The following is a 19,289-nucleotide window of genomic DNA, read 5'->3' as shown; positions in this document are numbered from 1 at the left end:
ACCTCAATGGTCTGATATCGTAGTCTGAAAAAACTGAACTATCGAAAAACTAGCGAAATTCCGATTCGCTCGATAGCTGGACAATCGACAGTCAAAAACTAGCGACAGTATCGCTTATGGCCATCGCCATCATAACTGTGTACCATAGTTATAGCGTTATAGTTATGGTTATGAGTGTATGAGTGTTCCTACGCGTGTAACTTTCAGAATGGCGCTTTGTACGTGGTCCGTGGTTGTTGGCTGTTAGTCATGCATGTTTTTCTTTTTTTGCTTGAGCGTACACTTTAACATCATATCGTCATAGCCAAGGGATAGTGAAACACAAGAAACAGAACAGGGACATACAGTTTGGGGCTGGTATGGCTGCCCCCATTTAGTAGATGCGAATGGAAATGAGCAGTGTCCAGGGCGACCAAAACATTTCGCTGAGGGATAGGTCGAGGTGGGTATCTACGTTATCAGTTGAAAGTGGACATTTTGTCCAAGTTCATGCCTGCATGGATCATTGCTTGCTTCTTACATTATCTGTTACCTGACCATCTAAGTGTTTCAGGTGATACCGTTTGTAATTATTGGGACATTTACTTCTTCTGTTAAAAATGACAGTACGACGCAAAGCCAACCAATTGGACAGATTCTAATTATTCCACGTAAGGTCAGTTGCATGAGTTTAGGTATACGGGTTGATCTAGAGGGTGTTTCACCTAGCGTGTCACAAAATTATATTAAAAGCTCTACTTGTTTGAAAATTATGGTGCCAACAGTAGACATCTTCGGCGGACTCTTGCCGCGACTTCCGAGCACTTTGATCAATTTTCGACTTGTAAAACACCCTGTACAAACCTGTAGATAACAACCTGTATATTCAGGTACCACTGAAGCAGCGTATCAAATTCGCCGTCATCTGGTCACGCTTGAGAAACTTGGCGCATCACTCCCAAACACTATTGATACAATTATGTGTCTGAAAGTTATCATTTCTATTAGTTGTAACTAGTGTTTATGCAGAACCTTAACTTTTTATAGCCCATCTACTGGGGACATTCTGTGACGTTTAGCTTGTCAAATGAATTTAGCAGTAACTTTGTTGTGAGAGTGAATTAATTTGAATTAGATTTGCAACACATTGTCTACAAAGCTACCATTGACCTAACTACAGGTCCAAGATGAAACAGCGAGGAAGCATGCAGTCTATTACTTATTACTAATCTGTTACTAGAACCCTGAAATGAGCCCTGAGTGTCTGCTCTTCTCCCCAGTTTTAGAGTTTTAGTAATGAATTGCAGGTCTAAGTATGTATGGTCAGATGTCTGGCACCTGTTGAGAATGTCCAAGAACAACTGTCATATTTCTAACCTCCTAATGATAAATACTCTGTGGCTGCACAGAACCATACGCTGTGTCTTGGGTTGCTGATTTTTAAACCATGGCTTATGAGCACTGTTTTGCAGTTTTTTAAACTAGTGCAGATTATGAAGTATCAACTGTTTTAAAACTAATTTCATTGAGCCGAAGTACATTGAGAATCTTAGGTTGCAGTCTTTTAAAACATAACTTATGGGCACTGTTTTGCATTAAAAAAAAACAAAGATATGCAAGTTATGAGGAATAAAGTTTTTGAAACAAATTTCGTTGAGCCGAAGTGTAAGGTTGTGACTATGGTTTCGTGTTTTGGCATTTGCTTGGAAAGGCCCAGAAAATAGTTAATCTGAAGCATTTGAAAAGATTCAGAATTTTTGTTTTATGTGCCTGATAAAAATTTTGAAAATACCAATTTTCAAGGCTTTCATACTTCTATAAAGATTGAAAATGCCAATAAACACACTTTGAGTGCTCACAAAACCCTACCAATACGTGTTACAATATTTTATATGCACCCATAAAGACGAATGCATGTATCACATAATATTAACCTGACAATATTTGATATTTAGGATACAAGAGGGAATCTCCCGTTTGAGCCTGAGCAGTGACGAAGGTTTTGATGTTGGTGAGGGTGATAGCTTACTTGAAAACCACTCCAGCAACCTTCAGGGAAAAAAGGCTACAACTGGCTGTTGCAGTTGCCTCACTTCATTATTGCGCAGGTAGCTACTGGGTCAAGATTGTGTTTAAGACCAATGTGAAGCATAAAATGTGCCCTTCCAGGGCTTTTGCAAGTGCTATAGCAAGTGCTATAGCTTTTTTTGTGAAGCTCCACGGACAGTGCATTGAGTGACTTCACCTCTTTATGCAGTCTGTGCAGAAGTATGGCCTTGAACTGTTGTGGTGCGCACGAGTATCACCCTAGGACTGTTGTTCTGGGCAGGCCTTCGATAGAAAAATTCCCACTCAACAAAATATGCAACCAGAAGTACAACATCTTTACATTTGTTCCCATTGTAAGTACTCAATATTGAATTTGTTAGTTTCTATTAAAAAAAAAAGAGGAATGAACAGAGCGATAAAAACTACAGCAGTGACCAGGACATGTCTAATATGTTTTACGTGATATTCTCAAAGTGTAAAAGCGATATGCATGACAATTGTGCATTTGCACTATTCCTCTCCGGCACTTTTTCAATTTTGATTCACCTGCAATTGAAACATTGGGTGAGGTTTAGCAAAGGTTACAATGGTGCTCATTGTTATTTACTGAGGTGTTTGACTGCATAGTGCAGTGATATGCATATCACTGCCAGTTTTGTCACACTGATGTGTATTTGATACTGTCCAGTGATATGAAGCTTTGCTGTGGCATATTGTTATCTTCTAGTATAATTATATCCTTAATGACCCTATTTCAGGTGCTTTTTAATCAGTTCAAGTTCTTCCTCAACCTGTACTTCTTAATAGTCTGCCTATCCCAGTTCATTCCTGACATTCGGATTGGCTACTTGTACACATACTGGGGTCCATTGGTAAGTGTGTGTACATTGCTTACATTTAGAAATATTTGCAGTACAAGTTTTACAGCTGGCTCTCATAGGCTACACATGTAGAACTACCGTATATTGCCGCTTATAGGTCAACTCTGCGTATAGTACGACCCCCCCCCCCCCCCCACACACACACACACACACACGATCACAATGATGGATATCGTCAACAACAAACCTTTATTGTAAAAGATTATGTATGTTCAATACTCGGTGCACATCAGGAATTTTCTCAAGATTCTCATCTCCGAGGTAGGGGTGTGGGAGGGGTTGCCGCCCCGTAGTGGGGGCTTGGGGTTGAGCTTCCTTTTTTTTGCTTTCTGACAAGTATTTTAAATTTTTTTGGAGGGGGGGCGGTGTTTATAAGATATTTGGGGAAGTACTGGGAAAATCCCTGGTCGTCACCACTAGACACACATCGTCTGTAAGAGTGTCTTCCTCTTCCCTCTTTGTCATTGTCCATCCACAATTCGTTGTCTTCAGTGCTGTCGAAGGCCTTGGAGGTGCCACATTTGAGAAATGATTTATGTACCATTTTGTGTGGAAGCTGCTGCCATGCATCGCTTACCCACTGGCAATAGTGTCAATAGCAGCATCACTGTCAGTCGTGTCTTTTCTCCTGGTGCCGAGTGCACAAACTTGCCGGTCATCGTTTTTGGTGACAGTCTGCCTGGATGGCATGTCGGACCAAACAGGGGTTTGGCTGGCATTACCAGCAGGAACTCCTTCTCCTTGCGCAGGTTGATGGCACACAGTTGAAAAGCTTGAAGCTTTCCCTCGTTTGCCTCAGGCAGCTTTTGAGAGATCGGGATCTCGTATGCTGCCTTCGTGGAGCCATGACAACCACACACAGACGTTATGCAGCAGTTGACACTGTGCAGTGCTGGCACTAAAGTATGGCATATGTGTTGGGATATCCGATCTCAGGGTTGCTCTTTGTATAGGTTGACTCCGCGTATAAGTCGACCCCAGAGTTTACGGACCGAGTTTGGGGGAAAAAGATAGATTTATACGTGCACTATACGGTACATAACTGTCAAGAGAGACGTTAATTTTATAGTCCTGTAGCAAGGTTGCATGCTACTTTAATAGTTCACGCTGCCTTGCTAGCTTATATTATCTAGCTCCATTATCTGGTCATGGCTTCTGTGCGTTTGTCTGCTTTATTCGTATTAGTATTTATGATTGGTATTTCAATTATTATTTTTATATAATTTTTGTTATGTACATACCATGTCCAAGCTCTGTTTCAGTACACTTTTTAGCCATGGGAGCATGAACAATCTGCCAGTAAGGCAAAGTGCCAGCCTAAGTAATATCATGATGGGAATTTATGTTCTATGGCTGGAACACATAGAAAGGACAAATACATACAAAGCCTCAAGTGCCTAAGAAATTAATGATGAAAGAAGGAAGTCACTGAAAAGGTTAGGCAGCTGTAGCACTCGAGCCCACATCTTCTGGATTAGCCAGGGACCAGTAATCCAAAAGATGTGGGTTCGAGTCCTACAGCTGGCTATCCTTTTCAGTGACTTCCTTCTTTCATCATTAAGTAATATTAGTCTGGCTTGTACAGAGATATGTGTGTAGCTCTGTAATTAAGAGCTTCTACAGTCTATTATTTGGCTTTGTGGTTATTTTAGCATTTGGGATAATATGCACACAGCTAATTATTCGTTTCATTTGCTAGGGATTTGTTTTGACAGTGACACTCATCAGGGAGTTTATTGATGATTGTCGGAGGTATGCAAGAGACCGAGAAGTAAACTCCCAGAAGTTCCGAAAGTTGACTCCACATGGCATCACATACATTTCAAGCTCAGATATAAAAGTGTCGGACCTTATTATGATTGAGAAGGTAATTTCAGTTTCATTTGCTATATTCTTTTGTGGCTTTTATTGTGGAAAATGATAGTTACCTTACTGTATGTACTGAACATTTGTGAACTTACATGTTCCACTCCTCTCTTTGGTTGCATTTATCTCTCTGTTCTACCCACTTTGCTGAGCAAAATACTGCTAGATAATTGCAGATGCAATAGTGGTGGTTATTGACAAGGTAACATGCTTGCTTCAGTAGTTGCACTGAAGAGTAACTATGGAATGCAGAGATTTAATTTAGTACAGTCAAACTCCTTTACAACGAAGCTCAGGGGACAGCAAAAAAAATTCGCAGTAAAGGTATTTTCGTTAAAAAGGATGTCCATTACTGGACCTATAGGCTCCAGCGGGACCGAAAAAAAAAATTGTTGTAGTGGTATTTTCGTTAAAAAGGTGTTCGCTATAAAGGAGTTTGACTGTATTCACATCTCATACCAGCTGGCAGAATGCAGTAAGGCACATATTTGTTTTGCATAATGTATAATCTGAAAAATTGTAATCTGATGGTTATCAGGTGGCAGATAATAGTGAAGAAAGTTTTACAGCGGTAGCTGTTAACGGGAAGGCTTTGGGAAGTCGCTGTGGCTGTATCACAAAACCCTCTGTTTCGGGTTCGGTTTCGGTGGTGTAAAACAAGTTACAATAATCTAAAGCTAATAAAAGCAGTTTTGACATACTCAGAGATGGATACGTTGTCCCGGAAAGTGTCCCGATTATTCAGCATTTCCTGTCCCACTTTTGTCACGATTTTAGTAATATTTTTGTCCCACTAATCCCAGCTCTACACATCACCACTCACTTCACAGATCACAAGGCAGTACTCGTCGCTCTAAAGTAGTTGTGCATATATCAGCAATAAAGGTGTCAACATCCACACACAACAGCTACCGCAGAAATTCACGTTACACAATCTTAACCGCCCTGTAATGTTTTATGTACGAGCTGTTAGTTTCAAGCATTCGAACATTCTGGATCCCCTCCTCGTGGTAGGATGGAGACTAGCTCTCCACACTTGTAGGGTACCAAACGTATCTCCTATAATCAACAGTTTGAACAGTGTTTGGGTATTCCAGGTCACTCGCATAATGCTTGTTTTAAAACCTCTGACAGAATCACAGAGTTCCAGCAGACATGGTGTTCTTACGAACTACAGAGAAGAGTGGATCATGCTTTATAAGAACTGATCAGTTAGATGGTGAAACAGATTGGAAGCTTCGAGTGGCTGTTGATACGACGCAGAGACTGTCAAGTACTGAGGTACACCTTCTGTGGCTTCCTTTCTTGCCTCTTATCTATCTTTGATATGCCATCTATTGCATTCTTTCTTTGAAAGGAAAAAGTACATAACATTTTCAGATTGTTTGTTACCACTCTTGTTCTCATCAAGAGACAAATAAAATGTCCATTTACCTGGTGCTATGGATATGACCATGCATTACAGTGATTTGTTGGGTGTTCTAGGAAATGTTTGAAATTGAAGCCTCTGTGTATGCTGAAGAACCTAAGAAGGACATTCACTCTTTTATAGGGAAGTTCACACGTGTAGGTATTTCCTTCTTTACATCAGACCTTAAATTCAGAATCACAGGTGGGTCACACAGATAGACTTGCTGGAAGTTCTCTATCAATATTGTGCAGCATTTAATGCTGCAGTGTCGTGTGGCGTGATGACAGGCTTCCAACAACAACAACAACAAAAAGTGCTCTGTTAAACCACATGGTTTGGTGCATTCCTTGAACAAAAATGTAGTGGAAACTTTCACAGTCTCAATCTTGGTATACAAAAAACGCCTTTTTCCAGGACTGCACAAGGTACTTTGGGAGGACATCTTTCCTTTCAATCCTTATGCAGAGGAGTAACCTTTGTATTCCTTTCATAAAATATTGTGAGTTTGAGTTGAACATTAAACGAAAGCTGAAGTTGCATTAAAGTCACCTCATATTTGCACATACCTGTCTATCATTTTGATTAGATACCTACTTATAACATTTTCCAGATGTCCCCAATGAAGCTCCCCAATCATAATCACAAAATAAAGTTGTTGTTGTTGTTTCCCGATGTCTGTTTCAAAATGCACTCTGACTGCTTATATTGTGTTCTTACTTATGTCTCGAACTTTGGTGATGAAGAGTTATCTTTTCCGTACATAAGAAGAAATACTTTTTCTGCAAATACGGTAATTTTTTGTATCAGAAAAAGAAAGGCATGCCAGTGTCTGTAACTGACGTGTGCCACTTCTCGGAGTCACCTGTACCGTTATTACATTTTGGGCGAAGCTTACCTGGAAATGTCACAATGCACAAGTGGCTCCTGAGTGCGATAACAAGTATATGGCTCTTCCGGCACAAGCAATGGCACGGAGGCTGTATTTATCTAGTTGAAAATCATCAGTACTCAAGTCTTGCTAAATTGGCCATAATTGCAATGTGAAGTGCATGTACAAATTAATAAGAACAGTATATATTATGCCACGCAGCATGATGGAGAAGGCTCTGAAGATGCCCTAAATATTGAAAACACCCTATGGGCAAACACTGTGGTAGCATCAGGCACAGCTATTGGTATTGTGATCTACACAGGGCGAGAAACCAGAAGTGCAATGAATAACTCTGATGCGAGAAGTAAGGTACGTAAAATATCGCCACAAATGCACATAAGTCCTCACAGAATTTTGAGCATTTTCCTCCATTTCAGGTTGGGCTGTTAGACTTAGAAATTAACCAGTTGACCAAAGTATGTGTTGCTGCTGTGGTAGGCCTTGCATTAGTCATGATTTTGGTCAAGGTATGCTTCCAGTCGAGTGCAATATGAGTCCATCTAGTATATAAAGGTTTAGTAATATATCTTGCCCTCTTGCAGGGCTTTGATGGGCCTTGGCACCGTTACTTTTTGAGATTTGTACTTCTGTTTTCCTATATTGTGCCTATCAGGTAAGAAATTGTTTTGTTTAAATGCTCTTATACTTAGTTTTGCATTGTCACATTTCTTATCTTACAAACTTCCGTAGCTTACGTGTGACCCTTGATATGGGCAAGATGGTATATTCCTGGATGATTCAACAAGATGGAGATATACCTGGAACGGTGGTGCGATCAACAACCATCCCTGAAGAGCTGGGAAGGATAGTATACTTGCTAACTGACAAAACAGGAACTCTGACTAAAAACGAAATGGTAGGCATCGTATTCAAGAAAGTGTCATTATAGTCTGTTTGTGTAGCCTTCTAACCATGCTAAATGAAGAGCCACATGTTTTGGGGGTTCCATTTTTCTCAAAATTGGGGGGTATCTATTCTGTAACATAGAATACCTGGTTGAATGGTTGAACTAGTTTGGAATTTTTTTCTAACTTTGCTGTATGACTAATAACTCAGCCTCTTGTGTTTGTTCAGGTGTTCAAGAAGCTCCACCTAGGCTCAGTGTCATACTCGTCGGAGTCTTTTGGAGACGTGGCAGCCCACCTGAAGGCGGTCTACGCACCTCTTGCTGCTGGTTCAGCTGGAGGCAGTGGAGCTTCAACTGGTGCAGGAGCTCGGGTGCGTCGCACTATGGCTGGCCGTGTCCAAGAAGCAGTGCGTGCAATTGCGCTGTGCCACAATGTAACTCCTATTTATGAAGCAGCTGTTCCTGGCAGCGACAATGATGGTGACACTGAGGCAGATCAACACAGCAAGCAACCCTTTGTCTACCAGGCTTCCAGTCCTGATGAGGTGCATACATTACATCCTTCTTTACTATGCTATGCTGTGCTGTGCTATGACGAAGTGGATGTAGTGAAATGTTTACAACATTTGCACATTGTTTGGATAGGTGGCACTGGTGTCTTGGACGGAAAGTGTTGGGCTGGAATTGGTGTACAGAGATCTGAGCACTATGAAAGTGCGCACACCTCATGGGCAGCTGCTACACTACACCATTCTACAAACCTTTCCCTTCACTTCAGAACGAAAGCGCATGGGAATCATAGTGAAGGTTAGGTACTTGTTTTAAAGCTCTCCGCCTCCCCATTTATGCCTAAAAAAGGTTGCTGTCTGTCCAAGGTTGGTCGAAAGCAATATTTGCCAGAACCTACTAAAGCGAGCATGTTTTGGGGCAGATACCTCAGGCAGTATTATCACCTTGTATCAAAGTTTGTATACATTTACAGGATGATTACCTGAATCATTCCACATTCAGATAACAAGCAAACGACAACATTTCAGTGACTTTGCATCCCGTAAATTTTTCGCATTGCAAACTCAACATTTTGCTTCAGTGTTATATACGTACTACATATGACCCATGTGCACATTACTTACTCTGAGTGATGTATGATACGCTTCAATGCTAGTTACATTCATTTCTGTTGTGTCTTGGAAAGTTGTGTACCATTAGCAAAATAATTAGTTATGTTACCTTATCAGCACTGTAATACTAGTAGCTAGCAGCAAGATCCACCAGCAAATTGCTAAGCACCTGATAGGTAGGGAGTGACTTTTTCGGGTTAACCTGATTCCGCCCCGTTATTCCCCCCCGAACTGACCTCCGACCAATTTGGGTTAAACCCGATTTCTTCCCGAATTCCAGTCACTATGAAATCCTCAAGTGACGTTTCCACTGAAGACGAACAAAGGTCGCCACGTGTAACACATGTAAGAATGGGTCACTTAGAGTCCCAGCAATACACCCATGTGTGTCAACACTGTCTATGCCTTCGGGGATTACTGCTGGAAGGTCACAAGAGGAGAAACAAAAACACCTGATACCACCCGAAGGCACAATTATCGCCCGATTTCTCCCCGAATTACAGATTTAAAAATAGCGCCCGTTTTTAACCCCCCCCCCCCCCCCCCCCCCCCCCGAATCTGAGAAAGGCATTTAACCCGAAAAAGTCACTCCCTACTGATAGGCAATCGTCTAAGCAACTTGTTGTCGATGGTATCCATGGCATCCTGTTTTGCAGTAAAAAATCTATGGGGTGACCTTTGTTGACTTAGACAATATTGAATTTGTCTCGATTTATTTTTAAAAATTGAAATGTCATTGTGACATGCACATGCTTCCTGGTCCTTAATGAATTTTCTGTGCTGTGGTATGTTTCATGCCCCTGTATTTTGTGCTCTATGTATTACTTTGCATAAATATTTTATGTGAACACACAAAACATTATGAATTCAGTACATTAGTGATAACACAGCTCAAGATACCATCTTATATTAATGTGTGTGCTTATATCACTTTCAGGATGAGAGCACCAATGAAATAACTTTCTTCATGAAAGGAGCCGATGCAGTTATGGGATGTATTGTTCACTACAATGACTGGTTGGACGAAGAGGTTAGTTCAGTAAACCACTAATAGAATTCAGAATTGCTATCACAGAAATACAAACTGCAACTCACAGAATGGTTGTGATTCAGAAGCTTACAGTATATCTAAAAAGCACATTTATCATCATCAGTGTGGCAACATGGCTCGAGAAGGACTCCGCACGTTGGTGGTGGCCAAGAAGAACCTAACGGAGGAGCAATACCTTGAGTTTGAGGCATGGCATATTTCTTTTGAAAAGTTTGTCTATTTGTTGAATCAAGAACAATGTTTTGCACAAATCTTTAGGCCCGGTACAACCAGGCAAAGGTGTCTATTCAAGATAGGGCAGCACGGACTAGTGCTGTTGTTGAAACGTTGGAGAGAGACCTTGAGTTATTGTGTTTGACTGGTGTGGAGGATAAGCTGCAAGACAACGTCAGGTCTACATTAGAGTCATTAAGGAATGCTGGCATTAAAGTGAGTTGATGTCATGAATGACTGCTGTGACAATTGTAAACCACTGTTGCAGTGTGGACTGTGTGAACTATGCTATGTCTTTTGACACCAGGAATGAAAATAGAACACAGCGGAGATTGTTTACAGTCAGCTCTTTATTGGCCGCAGATATGTTCACTATAAGCAACCTAGCTGAATGAAGAGATAAAAACATTTGCAGAACCAAAATTTGGAAACTTTGACTGCTAGCCAGTTTGTGGAAGAGTCAGTCTATTAGGTTCTTTAGGAAAATTAAAATGCTTCATGACTTGTGATCTAACCCATGGTAGGTGGCATATGTGAGTAGAGAGCATTGCTGGAGTAAAGACGGCATTTTGGACATGCAATGGACATTGCAAATGGTTGATCACTTTCCAAGCTAGAAAAGCCTTAGCAGTGTTCCAGCATTCCATCGAAACCAGTCTTCAAAAACACAGCCTAAAGAATGTCTTAAGCTGCTTTGCTCACATAATCATTTAGTTAATTATATTTGCACAACATGCAGATACAGCTTGAGACAAAAGTTTACGGAACGCGGCACTCGCCGCGTTCCGTAATAGTTCATCTAAGCGTAATAGTTCATCTGAGCGGCCCCCTGCTAGCTATCAGGAAGAGATCGAATAAGAAACGGGTGACCGGCTGCTCAGCATGTGTGTCTGCTCCTTTTTGCTGCTAGGGTGTCACTCCAATGCAGAAATGCGAGACCATGGTGTTCCGTAAACTTTTGTCCCAAGCTGTGCCATCAGTGACATCATAATAGCTTTGAAATAAATAAAAAAGGAGACTGTGAGAAATACTATATAATATATAGGCACACATAGTGTCCCTACACAGTGAAGTCAACCTAAAAAAGAAGCCATTATTCTAACCATAAGAAAGACGTGTGCTACGTAGGGAATCTGATAGACACACAGAGAATCATAAATCATAATATACAAAAATAACAACAACTTTATTACGGGATGATGGCTGGTCCCGTAATACAATACAATATACCATACCATACCATAATACAGTAGAACCCCTTTGTAGTAAATTCTTTGGGACCATGATGAAATTTTACTAGATCAGGAGTTTTATTATATCAGGTGTGCCATTGAATGTATGGGATTCTATCGGGACCGCAGTTCTCGTTTACTATAAGCAGAGTTTTACTACAAGAGGAGTTACTATAAAGAGGTTCTACTGTATACAATATACAAGTAATTTTCATTGTTCTGTCTAATTGTACTATGAGATTCATCATCATTCCCTTGTCAGGTTTGGATGCTAACTGGAGACAAACTTGAGACGGCATCTAGCATCGCTAAATCATCGTGCCTGGTATCCCGATCCCAAGAGCTGCATGTATTTGAGTCTGTTGCCAACCGCACTGAAGCTCGCTGTGAGCTGAACAAGTTTCGGCGCAGAAATGATTATGCACTTATCATTCGGGGTGATGCACTTGAGGTGAGCTAGAGTACATGCTGCTTCTAATGACTTATATTTGGTTGTTCTCGCTCAGTATTGTACTACGTTTTCTATAATGATGTTTGTAAATTTTTATTTAAAATCCTAAAAGGTATGCTTGAAATTCTACCCACGAGAATTCATGGAGTTGGCTTGCCAGTGCCCAGCTGTTGTGTGCTGTCGCTGCTCTCCTACCCAAAAAGCTGAGGTTGTACACCTCATTAAGCAATATACGGAAAAGACTACTTGTGCAGTTGGTGAGTTTTCTGTAGTCAAGCTAAGCATAGGTAATTAAGAAGAGTGTGCTCTTTCATTTGTTGCCACGGAAGAATTTCTCACAAGCGTTTGCAACAAGTGATCACATACCTTTGCAGGTGATGGTGGCAATGATGTGAGCATGATTCAAGAGGCAGATGCTGGAGTTGGCATTGTAGGGCGAGAAGGAAACCAGGCCTCACTCGCAGCTGACTTTTCCATTACACAGTTCCATCATATTTCCCGGTTACTTCTGGTCCACGGTCGCTACAGGTGCGTACATAAACAGTGGCACAAAAGAGCCTTCCCAAATGGGTAGTGCCAACTTCATGCATTTGTTAATCCACAATTTCAGCTATAAGCGTTCTGCAGCCCTCAGTCAGTTTGTGATTCACAGAGGTCTCATAATTTCGACAATGCAAGCAGTCTTTTCTTCTGTGTTCTACTTTGCATCTGTTGCGCTCTACCAGGGTCTGCTTATGGTTGGGTACGTATAAGGCTTCCACATTTATCCCAGTTATTGTCAATTACCCAACGCAAGTCACTGCGTCTTAAAAATCTGTTTGACTGAAAACTGTGGGGTCAACGCTATTTATCTCTAAGGGAGTTTTTGGCATGACTTACGAGCACTTTTATAAATTTTAATTCGTGAGAAATTGAATTTTCTGAATTGAACTCCGAAACTTGCAAAGTCAACCTCACATCATTTTGCCTGAAACAGAAAGCGCGTGCGAGATTTACCCTGTTCCATTGTGAAACGCATTCCATACTACAATGGTAATCACTGGAAAAAAACACGAGAAGAAGAAAAATTGCGACAAGGATCGTTTCGAGGTGTGCAAATTGTCGGCTGTGTTCAGGTTTCTGAAAGAAGCAATGTGAGGAGGCCATGGACTTGCCCTTTCGCTTTTCCTTTTCCATGCTTCTGCTCATAGCAGCAGCATGGTTACAATGCAAAGTTAACGAAAGGAAAGTTAGGTAGCAAGCGAGCTGGTGGTGACGATCCATGACTTGAAAACCCGAGACGAGGTAGGGACGATAACAGACAAAGACCGTGACAAGACCGTGTTTCTGTTTGTCTGTTATCGTCCCTACCTCGTCTCTGGTTTTCAAGTCATGGATGCAAAGTTATCTGAAACAACAGTGAGCAGGAAATAGGAAGAGGTGGTTCGCCGTTTCCTTCCACTGCATCTTGTATTAACTGTGGAGTTAATACAGGAAATTCAATTTCTGGTCAGTTGATAAAAGTGCTCGGAAGCCATGGCAGCAGCTCCACCTGAGATAAATAGCATTGACCCCATAATTTTCAGACAAGTAGATTTTTAATATGATTTTTTAACACATTAGGTGAAACACCCTGTATGTAAGCACACATGTCCTCAAAGATTGTTTTAAAAAAATGCATGAAATCACCAAATGGCCTATTGGATAGCTCTGTTATAACATTGGCCTAGCTCTTCTGATTTGTTGCTAGTTGCTGATTATTTGTCAACATAGTTTCTTAAGCTTGCCTTATCTGTTCCTGCAGGTATGCAACAGTGTACACTATGTTCCCTGTTTTCTCACTTGTTCTGGACAAAGATATAACACCAAGCAATGCTGTCACCTATCCTGAACTTTATAAGGAACTGTCGAAAGTAAGATGTATTGCAGTTTTCATTTTTAGCAGCATGTCATGGCATACTAATAGCTGCTGACTCTGTATGAAACGATGTGGAGGGTGTGTCTCACTGAAAAACATTTCACATGTTACCTATATATTGATGGCATGTAGTTTACTATGCAGCAGTTTTAGTTTTGTTCGCAAGCTAAACTGGAATTGTAGCATATTAATTTCTGAAAACGATGAAGCTGGCATGGGTCCTCTGAGTTAATGTTTACTGCAAGACATAGGCAGGGTCTGTCTTTTGGATGTTTCCCATTGCTACCTCAGCTCACCGTAGTGGACAATGTTTAAAAAAGACTTTTAGAATAGGAGACCCAATCACTTTGGGGCCTCAAAGGAAGCGTTGTTGCCATTGCACATGCCCAGAACCCAAGAGTGCTTTGGGCTTTCGGTGTGCACACTATTTTTCAAACGTTCCATAGGCCCCCAATGCTACCTTGTGTTGCTCTTGCAGCTAGCAAGCATCTGCATGAGCATGTTGGCTGCAAACAGCTGAAAACATTGACATGAACTTTTTTATGATACCAATTATATTTACTATACTAATGACACAAAATGTTTCAAGAGGGGATATTTTTTATTTCTTGATTTCTGTTTCTTCTGTAAGTTTTGGTCGTTAGACACAGCAGTGCTTCAAGTGAGGAACACAAGTGCACCGCTCTACGTTATGAAAACCCTATTCTGAAACATGAATTATCAGTTTTTTAATCATGAAATACAATAGAAAAAGAACCACCTTTGTTAATAGAATTGTTGGTGTACGAGCTGTGTCAGGTGGCCTTACTTGCTTCCCTGACATAGTTGACATGTGCAATGAGCATGTGCGAGCCTTGTACTACATAGCACCACGATGTCACACTCCTCCTCTCTCTCAATCGACCCTGTCAATGGAAATCAATCAGGGAGAATATAGAATGGCATATTTAGATACTGTTCTTGCACAGAAAGCATCTTGTAGTTGTTGACCACAACAGCAACAACATGCAGTTTCTAAATAATTGTGGAGTCTTTCATTGCTACTTCAAGGTTACATTGGTCTACATTCTCGTGGTTTTTGACAGAAGCTTTCATTTCGGTTAGAAATAGTGGGTTCAAACGTATATGAAGTATATGTGAGATTTCCTGAGTTCTAAATATTGCAGTGTTGTGCTGCTTCATGCATGATCATGAGTTTGTTTCTCCGACCGTTTTCTATCTCATTTCAGGGCCGGTCACTCTCGTTCAAAACATTTTTCATATGGGTTCTAATCAGTATTTATCAAGGTAGGTCCATAACTATCTCTGAGTACTGATCTCTCCTTGCATGTAAATAATGGCTGGGCAACACAACTTCCCGAGAAAATTCCCAACTACACTTCTATGGTCATGCTGCACAGAAACTCATGATATGAAAGCAAAAGAGATCATTACGATGTACTTATGTACAAATAAATAAGGAAAAACCTCAGTACTACATATATATTTATAAACTACATATATGAATAACCTATTATTGCTAATTATATATTGACAAGTTTTTGAAAATGCTTTGTCCTTCAGGTGGAATCATAATGTATGGTGCTCTCCTTCTCTTTGAGGATGAGTTCATTCATATTGTGTCTATCAGCTTCACATCGCTTATCCTGACGGAGCTGTTGATGGTAGCACTTACAATTCGTACTTGGCACTGGCTCATGATTGCTGCCGAGATGCTAAGTCTCGGGATCTATATTGCATCGCTCTTTGTCCTGCATGAATATTTTGGTACGTATTAATGCTGCATCAAATAATCATGAATGTATTATTACTGCATTGAATAATATTTAATTGGATGCCTATTTGTTTTCTCTTTCTCTTTCTGAAGACACCCAGTTTATTCAGACGCCTGCCTTCTTGTGGAAGGTAACAGTAATCACACTAGTCAGCTGCCTTCCACTGTACGTGCTGAAGTACCTTCACCGAAAAGTTTCGCCACCCCTTTATGCAAAGCTTGGAGATTAGAAGAGGACATCTGTTGTACAATATTTTTTAATTGAGAAATGGTGCATGTGGAGTAGAGCATAGCACCACTCTCTTACAGACAAAAAATAGACAGGGATACTTTGTGAAGCAATGTTTATGCTGTGTGTATGCACTGCTTTTAATATGTGCATTGAATAGTAAAATACTGCTACACAGTGTGCGAAAGATGGTTTGTAGCACTAACTTGAATATACACACTTTGGAAAATGACAACTGCCTGTGTGTACCTATGGAAGTAATGTCCACTTTCAGAGATCTTTTTTACTAAACATACCTACCACAGTCCCTTTTCTGCTTTACAGATGCTTCTATCGTATATCAGTATTGGCCATGTCAGTAAGGGCTGTGTTTTCTGGCTACACATGTGATGTGGAGTGTAATCTCTCTTGCAACTGATATATGCCACATGTCCAGTGTGTAGTGTGTTCAAGTCTTGAACAGTAACAGTGGATGCAGCACAAAAGCTGAATGTACAATAGCTCATGAAATGTCAAACATATTTTGCTGATTCATGATTCCAGTGCTACAGCATATGGATTTGTCCAGAAGATTAAAACAAGACATTGATTCTATTACACAAAAATGTCATGGGGGCCTTGCTGCAAGTATCATGACCCTTCTGGTATAACATGAGTGAGAATGTAAAAGTTGCATTGAACCTTCGACAACAGAGTGTATAAATCATCCACATGACTTTTCCTTCACGGTGCTCAACCTAGTTCTTTGACGCTAACAGAGAAAAGGAGCAAGTTCTTTGTTATCCAGAAAAGAACTGTGTCCTCTGCAACATCTGTGCATGCCAGGCAAGTGAAACTGCAGGAAATTCTGTGTACAGGGCAAAGTGTGCCTCCGCAGGTTGGCACATAATTCTTGGAACATAGATAGTGAAGTCTACAGTAGTTTTTTTTAACTCTGTGTTAACAGAAAAATTGCTTTTCGTGCTGCTAGGATGCATAATGCATGTAAGCATTATTGAATGCTGACTGTGATAGAGCTTCTGTGCAAGGGGCATTTTTATTTCTGGTCTGGTAATTTGCATTCTCATAAAGTAAAGCATGCATGAGCATGTTCTTTTCATTTCCTTCTTTATGTGGGATTTATAGATAAAGCACAAATAAAATATTTGGATGGCTGTCATGCCTCTTTGAAACCATGAAAAACTTTTGTTACATACATACCACACTGCTGCTGTTACCTGTGTAACACGCACATGTATGGTATGACTAAAATGATGGCCTAATTTTTGAAAAGTAAGGGCAGTAGTTGAAAAGTCCAGCAAGCAAAAGCAGCACACCAACACCGCTTTGGTTACCTATCGGGGATACTGTTGGTTGCACCACGCAGGCAAACCTCTCAACAATGTACTTGCAAGTGTCATTCGGAAACTCAGGACATGCCCTATCCATATTCCCTCTCTCATTTTTCCCACCTTCACATTCACACAAACGTGCACAATCAAAGAGCGGAAGAGTTTTTTTTTAATTGAAGGCCTACAAGTTTAGTGGAAACAATGTAATTACCATTTCTACTAGTCCTCCCCTACATCTCGGTTTGTATGGGAAAAAGCAACTTTATTATGATGAAGGTTGGATAGTTTCATCGCCAGGGGCGATATTCAACCCCATTGCTAATGTGGTGAAATGTAACGCGTCTCCTCACAGTGAAGACAGAAGTCCTACGGGATCCAAAAGGCTTTAGGAGTGCTTTTAGGGCAGAGCACTGGTAGGCAGGATTTGGCCACGGACCAAGCAATTTTGACATAGTGAGAGGGCGAGAGTTCAGCTGATTTAGAGAAGTGTGGTTCCGAAAGGTTGATAGTGTGGCAATGAAGAAGGATGTGCTCTAGATCTTCCTTCTAGATCTTCACAGGGGCGGCATCTTGGAGAGTCAAACTTGTTGCAAGCAGTAACACCACTGAGATGTATAAGCCACATTGAGTCACATCCATTGAATTCATGCTGCGTCTTGACAAGAGGTGTTTCGTGGCATATGGTATGGTCAGAACCGGCGATTGGGGGGGGGGGGGGGGGCGAATAAGGCGATCACCGTAGGCCCTGTGCTTGCATAGGCCCCGTGCACGAAGCCCTCATCCAGAGATTACTTTTTTTTTTAATATCAAGTATGCACTTAATCGTGTGAAACAGGCCCTGCGATGTGCCTTTGCCTCAGGCCCCGCACACCCCTAGCACCGGCCCTGGGTATGGTAAAGTTTGTTCCTGACAAAGCTTAATACAACAACTTTATTTTGGCAATGATGATTGAGGTGTTATCTCCAAAGGCAATAATCTGCCCACTGATTGTAAGTATTTTGTCCAGTGAGATTTGGATTAAATGAATTGATGCGCATTACAAACAAAATCGATGTACACAGATTTTGATCAATGAGAATGGCAAGAAATGTTGTGTCATCTTCTCCTTGATCGTATATGCTCTTTGGATAAAGTATAATGCAGACTGAAGGTTTATTTCTTGATGAGTGGCTAGTGTGGCGACATGCGACCACCGCTTTCCTTCGCTTCGCATTCTTTTGCCGCGCGCCGGAAATCTGCCACCCGGTACTGGAATGGCATTGACACCCGGTAATGTTTATCTCCCTCACATTGCTACCGTCCTCGGCCGGGATTGAACCTGCGCTCTTCAGCTCAGCAAGCCAACACACGTTACCGACTGGCGTGACTGAGCTAACTGAGGCCGGTTGCAGCACGATGTACTGGTACAACACTACTGTACAAAAACAGGAAAAGGAAGTGTCCTTATGGATTGACATTGGCATCTATGCATTAATCAAATAGCTTCTGATGCGCATGTTAGGGTAGTACATTTGATTTGCGAGCGTTGAGTTTGTGTGCTTGCTGCAATAAACAAAAAACACAAATGTGCATGCACATCGCCCTGCGCGATCTCATGATTGGACAGTTGAAATTTGAATTTTGAAATGTGGAAACGAGCGGACTGCCGTAGCTGGAAAGGCTGGTAGGTAGTCGTGACTGGTCATGACACCGTGATGACCGTGATGGTCGTTATGTTGCCTTCCCCGCCCTCCCAAGCAAGGCAAACAAGCAAACCAGGCAAACTACGACCGGCTGCCAGCGGCTGGCGGCTGCTACGTGGCTACGTGCGTGCGCGAGGAGTGCGCAGTGCCACGCAGTGCCACGTGCCACCGTAGCAAAGAGAGATTGAATATTGCATGATGATTGATAATTACAGCTTTATCTTTTGAAAGAAGATGGATACATGCATAGATTGCACAAAAGTCGTACCGTGACAGCCACCCTCCGCTGTTGGCGCTAGTGTGATGCAAAAAAAAAAAAAAAAAAAAGGCAGAGCAGAATGTG

The 19,289-nt window shown here is 41.3% G+C and overlaps 1 protein-coding gene across 4 annotated transcripts; it reads left to right on the top strand.

The window, feature by feature from the left end:
• Positions 1–17,087, top strand: LOC135378080 (probable phospholipid-transporting ATPase IIB). 4 transcript variants are annotated; one of them, XM_064610935.1, is made up of 24 exons: positions 1–242; positions 1,935–2,087; positions 2,237–2,381; positions 2,787–2,900; positions 4,609–4,776; positions 5,910–6,056; positions 6,261–6,341; positions 7,277–7,426; positions 7,495–7,584; positions 7,660–7,730; positions 7,808–7,973; positions 8,192–8,509; positions 8,610–8,771; positions 10,023–10,115; positions 10,240–10,323; positions 10,395–10,565; positions 11,844–12,032; positions 12,145–12,289; positions 12,407–12,560; positions 12,643–12,774; positions 13,816–13,924; positions 15,159–15,216; positions 15,493–15,696; positions 15,797–17,087. In XM_064610935.1, the coding sequence occupies exons 3-24, from the start codon at positions 2,250–2,252 to the stop codon at positions 15,931–15,933; spliced, it is 3,075 nt and encodes a 1,024-aa protein (XP_064467005.1). In that variant the 5' UTR covers positions 1–242; positions 1,935–2,087; positions 2,237–2,249; the 3' UTR covers positions 15,934–17,087. The 4 variants fall into 4 exon arrangements, with proteins under 4 accessions (XP_064467005.1, XP_064467002.1, XP_064467004.1 ...); XM_064610932.1 differs by having other exon boundaries at positions 1–442; XM_064610934.1 differs by lacking the exon at positions 1,935–2,087 and having other exon boundaries at positions 1–442.
• Positions 17,088–19,289: the final 2,202 nt, after the last annotated feature.

This window comes from Ornithodoros turicata, chromosome 1 (assembly GCF_037126465.1).
Source record: "Ornithodoros turicata isolate Travis chromosome 1, ASM3712646v1, whole genome shotgun sequence".
NCBI lineage: Eukaryota > Metazoa > Arthropoda > Arachnida > Ixodida > Argasidae > Ornithodoros > Ornithodoros turicata.
Note: the sequence above shows the minus strand (reverse complement) of the source record. Positions and strands in the feature narration are given on the sequence as shown.